The sequence below is a fragment of the Triticum dicoccoides genome, chromosome 5A (assembly GCF_002162155.2).
Source record: "Triticum dicoccoides isolate Atlit2015 ecotype Zavitan chromosome 5A, WEW_v2.0, whole genome shotgun sequence".
Taxonomy (NCBI): domain Eukaryota; kingdom Viridiplantae; phylum Streptophyta; class Magnoliopsida; order Poales; family Poaceae; genus Triticum; species Triticum dicoccoides.
This window is the reverse complement of record NC_041388.1, coordinates 56759614-56765160: the sequence shown is the minus strand read 5'-3', so window position 1 is coordinate 56765160 and position 5547 is coordinate 56759614. Positions and strand designations below refer to the sequence as shown.

Sequence of the window (5547 nt, the reverse complement as noted above, 5' to 3'; positions counted from 1 at the left end):
ACTAGATTTTCCAATTTGAAAAATTCAAAATATTTTGTAGCTCAAACAGTCAGCCCGATTCAAAATCTGTTTTCATCACTAAATCCACTCCGACCAGACCTTCGGAACTAGATCCATGTTTATATGTTCTGAATTTTTGTGTCCAAAGTTACCAGGTCTGGGCAGTGGCGGAGCCACAGGGTGGACAGGGTGGGCCGCGCTCCACCCTGAGATTTCGGCCTGGCCTATATAGGAAGGCATTTTCAGAGACGGGCCGAGACAAAAAAATAAGCCCATCAACAAGTGCGAGCTGAAACCAAACGAACACGGCACATCCTCTCCTCTCAGTCATCTCTCCTTTGCAACCACGCACGGTCGCCACATCTGGTTGAGTTCGATCCGCCGCCAGCCAAGTCGCCCCACACCGTCGCCGGCCCACCGCTGGATCTCGGACCTCCCTGATGGCTGACGCCCACCCGCCCCGGCTAGCTGCTGCCTGCTGCCTGCGCACGACGCACCACCCCGCCCAGCCGCCCCTGACGGCTGCGCCGCTGCGGGCCGCAGCATGCCTGCTCCTCCCGTCGCCCGGTCGCCCTGCGCAGCAGCGCACTGAGCAGCAGTGCTCCCGAACCAGGAGCAACCCCTACGCAGCCGCCCTGCCCCTGCTAGCCGAGTAGTCGGGGTCGGCCAGTCACCGACGGCGCCCAGTCCTCTTCTCCTGCACTCCCTTCCGAGAGAGAGAGAGGTACTGGCCCCAAATCCTCAATCCCCAGCGGCCTATTTCAGTTAAATTTGTTTGTTTGTTTGACAGGGAATGGAAAGGAGATGCAATGCTTATATATTACATAGATGCTCTCTGACATAATTTTTTCATGTTAACAAAGTAGTGTATCAGTATCATGTATGTTGTTGGAAACTTGGAATGTCTGTTAACAAACTAGTAGATGAACGGTGAACTGATGAACACATTTACACATACACATAAATTTTGCAGAATTTTTGAAGAATGAAGAGGGCAGGAAACATTGCTTCCCTTTTTGCGAGACATGCTCAGAAGACAAGGAAGAAAGCTAGTACGCCGGATGTGCATGGGACCGCGGATGTGGCCGAAGAGCAAACCAGAGAATTTGTGGTTCAAGAGCAAACTCAAGAAACAGTGGTGTCTATGTCAAATGTCACGGTTGAGCAAACTCCAGAACCAATGGTTCGACTTGAAGATGTCTCAACGCCACCGTCAGTTTATGATTTTAGCCGTCTTAAACATGATCCCGGGGAAAGGCCACCCATTGCAAGTTATCCTGTCAATGATCAAGACGCAGTTCGGAGAGCATATATCCTTAAGGCTGCATTCAAACCTTATGCACATAACTTTGAAGCAAGAAGAATTGGGAATAGGTTTCGATCATTCAGTCCTTTTTGGTTTCATAAACATAGTTGGCTTGAATATAGTATCAAGGAGAAAGCTGCATTTTGCTTTGTATGCTTCTTGTTCAAAGAGAAAAAAACTAGTGGGAAGGGAACTAATGCATTTACTGATGGTGGTTGGAGAAATTGGAATAGAGATGATGCTCTTGATAAGCATGTTGGTGGTGTAACAAGTGTGCACAATGCAGCTCAAGAGAAATATGACTTATTTGTGAATCCCCGTGCAACAATTAATGATCTTCTTGTGAAGGTGGATAGTGAGGATCTACGTCTTTATAGGATGAGGTTGAAGTATTCACTTAGATGCTTGCAGTTTCTTCTTCATCAAGGATTGGTATTTCGTGGGCATGATGAAAGTGAACAATCTAGCAACAGGGGAAACTTCATTGAGCTATTGAAGTGGCTTGCAACAAATAGTGAGGAGGTGAATAAGTATGTCTTGAAGAATGCACCAGGTAATTGCAAATTGACTTCTCACCAGATACAAAATCAGATTATTCAATGTTGTGCAGTACATACTAGAAATCAAATTATTGAACAAGTTGGTGATGATCATTATGCTATTCTAGCTGATGAGTCTAGTGATGTATCACATAAAGAACAACTAGCTCTATGTTTGCGTTTTGTTGATAAAGTAGGAAGGCCAAGTGAGCACTTTCTTGGAGTTGTTCATGTAAGTGACACCACTGCATTGTCACTTAAGGAAGCAATTCAAACTTTACTTGCCAATCATGGTTTGACTATAACTCAAATTCGTGGGCAAGGTTATGATGGGGCTAGTAACATGAGAGGAGAAATTAAAGGACTGAAAACATTGATCATGAAAGAGTCACCTTCTGCCTATTACATCCATTGTTTTGCACATCAACTCCAACTAGTTCTTGTTGCTGTTGCCAAGGGAAATGATGACTGTGTATGGTTTTTTGATCGAGTGTCTTTATTGTTGAACATTATTGGAGTTTCTTGTAAGCGTCATGACATGCTTAGAGATGCTAGACTTCATAATATCATGAAACTACTTGAATGTGGTGAGTTACAAACTGGGAGTGGTCTGAATCAAGAGATGGGGTTACCTAGGCCTGGTGATACTAGGTGGGGCTCTCATTACAAAACTGTTCTCAACATTGTTGCTATGTACCCCACAATTCGTGATGTAATCATCACTCTTGGACAAGGTGCATCACAAAGGAGTGATTGGCCAAAAATCCATACTATTGTTGGAGTGTTTTAGTCATTTGACTTTATTTTCAATGCCCACTTGATGCTTGTCATTCTTGGATACACAAGTGATTTGTCTGATTGTTTGCAAAGAAGAGACCAAGACATTCTTTCTGCAATGGCAATGGTTAGATTGGCAAAAGATAGAATACAAGAACTGAGGTCTAATGGGTGGGATGCATTTCTTCAAAGAGTCACATTATTTTGTAACAAGCATAGCATTCAAGTTCCTACAATGGAGGATAATTATGTGCCTTATGGAAGATCAACACGGTTTGTTCGACCCCAAACAAATGATGATCACTTTAGAAGAGAAGTATTTCTTGGAGTAATTGATCAAATTAGTCAAGAGCTTGAAAATCGATTTGACGAGATCAATATGGAGTTGCTATCTTGTATGTCTGCTTTGAATCCTGCCAACTCATTTGCTGCTTTTGATGCACACAAGGTATGCAAACTTGCTGAGTTCTATCCAGAAGACTTTTCAAGTGCTGACTTGATACACCTTGAACTACAACTTGGTAACTATATTGGTGACATGAGAAAAGATGAGAACTTTCAAGGCCTTGGGAATCTTGTTGATCTCTCGGTTAAGCTTGTTCAAACAGGGAGGCATATAGTTCATAATTTCGTGTACTTACTTCTAAAATTGGTATTGATTCTACCAGTGGAAACGGCAAATGTTGAGAGAGCATTTTTTGCCATGAGTTTAGTCAAAAACAAGTTGAGAAATAAGATGGGTGATAGTCTTTTGGATGATTGCCTGGTCACATACATTGAGTGGGATATTTTCTCTGAGGTGAATGAAGATGACATAATTGATACTTTCATGGCCATGCAGAAGCGTAGGCCGGAAACATAGTCTGTTTTGAACTTCTCAAGGTATGTAGTATGTAGTATGTAGTATGTCTATGTAGTCTTCTTTCATGCAAAACTGAGAGTTTTAGTGTGTTTATAAGACCATATTGATCTATTTCTATGTGTTATTGATAATTAGTTAGATCGTTCACATGTCAAATTTGTTGTCAATTTTTTTTTGGAAGCGGCCCACCCTGTTGTCAAATGCTAGCTCCGCCACTGGGTCTGGGGTACGTAAGTTATGAGCCCCACGGTACATAAGTTATAAGCCCCACAGTATGTAAGTTAACACACATTTTACACATAAGTTTCTGGGGTATGTTTCAACAACTTCCTCCCACGATCAAAGTTACCAGGAGCAGGGTAATGTAAGTTATCAAGTCCGCAGTGAGTAAATTACCATGTTATTTACACAGAAGTTACCAACGTATGTTTCAAAATCTTTTTTTCCTGGGTCAAAGTTACCAGACCGGGGTTACATAAGTTACCAACCCTGCGGTGCTTAAATTACCAAAATATTTACACAAAAGTTATTGGGTATGTTTCAACAACTTTTTCTATGGTCAAATATATCACGCCCGGGTACATAAGTTATCAGGTTTACGGTACGTAAAATTTGGCCGACCAAGATAGCATATTTGGTTCAATCAACATAGAATGAAACATAGATGAAATCGTAAGTGTGCCAAATTCATGTGTATTTTCTTGAAGCCTATAGCTACAACGAAATAGCTTCAAGTTCCTTGTAATTGACATGTGCAATGCCTAGGCAAGTTGGTAGTTCGTATGAAGCCTTTTGTCCCACTTCTTTATCAACCAGGGTTCGAGTTAGGTTGGTGGGCTGCGGGTCTGCAGGGAAAATTGCTTGGGTTGTTCAGAATGTGCTGACTCCCGCACGATGCTAATCTGACAACAATCATAGTGTTTGGTAATGTCCCTAATAGGCGTTATTCGCAAGATTCTTTCACCATTAAACCCATTATGGTACGGTAGAATGGTAGCCAACTAGCTACGCCACGTGGCATATGTTGGTTGGTCACGGTGAGAAAGTTTTTGATTTTTTTAAATGGCAGTGAGACTTTTTCCTTTTTTTCAAGAAAAGTTTTTCGAGCCTTTTTCTTTTTGTGATGGATGTGATGTCCGTTTGACGTGAGAATTTTTTTATATTTTTTGAGATGAAGGTGAGGTGCACACAATTTCCTTTCAAGCGGCCCTCAATGGCGGGCCCCAACCACTAGTTTTTAGGTAAACCATGTGGATAACTATAACATGAGAAGTGAAGTAACTATTGCGTCTCAAAAGTATACTTCAAAAGGTGGGTAGGTCATCTTGGTAGACTCGCATATAAAAATAAGCTCTCGATTGAAAGACATACATAAAAACTAGTGATTCAACTAATTGTCTTTATGATGATGTTGAGGGTTCAAATTTCACCTCTAGCATATTTTTTTGCCTTAGAAAATGAGAAGATTAAAATCATAAAAGCTATGGGAATTTTTTTTCCTGAGAGATAATGTGATAAAAAAGTGAGAGGATAAAAATGACTCAATGGAAGGTGGAGAACAAAACCTGGTGAGTGTGTCAAGCGCTAGATGCGGATCGAGCGGTAGGAGTCATTCGGGTGTAAGACGAAAAATATATTGTTCGCCAGTTAACTTTCTCCATAGGATTTTGGAGCAAATTAAACAAGTTGAGTTCCTCTCTCTCCGTTTCATAGTAGTATATATTTTTTCTGAAACTCGGTCCTTTGAAGCCTGATTTGTTAATTATGGTATAAGATAATTGTCTGATTAATTAATAAAAACCGTTAAAACTTGCATAGAGAAAAGGGGACCTCACCCGGCCTAGCACCTACAAGACCCACACGATCCGTCGAGGTAACGTTTTCGGCTTTGTTCTAAGTCAATCTTCCTTTTATTTTGATCAAATTTATCGAATTAAATTCCAACATTTACATCACAGAAACTATAGAAAAACCTAACTTGGTAATCAATACAATGAAACAAATACATTCACATCAACATGTACTTACGCCAGTACGGAATTTGAGTGCACGCAGAACAAAAA

The 5547-nt window shown here is 41.2% G+C and overlaps 1 protein-coding gene across 1 annotated transcript; it reads left to right on the top strand.

The window, feature by feature from the left end:
• The first annotated feature begins 347 nt into the window (after positions 1-347).
• Positions 348-3764, top strand: LOC119299267 (zinc finger MYM-type protein 1-like). The gene is made up of 2 exons (XM_037576513.1): positions 348-724; positions 974-3764. The coding sequence occupies exon 2, from the start codon at positions 986-988 to the stop codon at positions 2633-2635; it is 1650 nt and encodes a 549-aa protein (XP_037432410.1). The 5' UTR covers positions 348-724; positions 974-985; the 3' UTR covers positions 2636-3764.
• The last annotated feature ends 1783 nt before the right edge of the window (positions 3765-5547 follow it).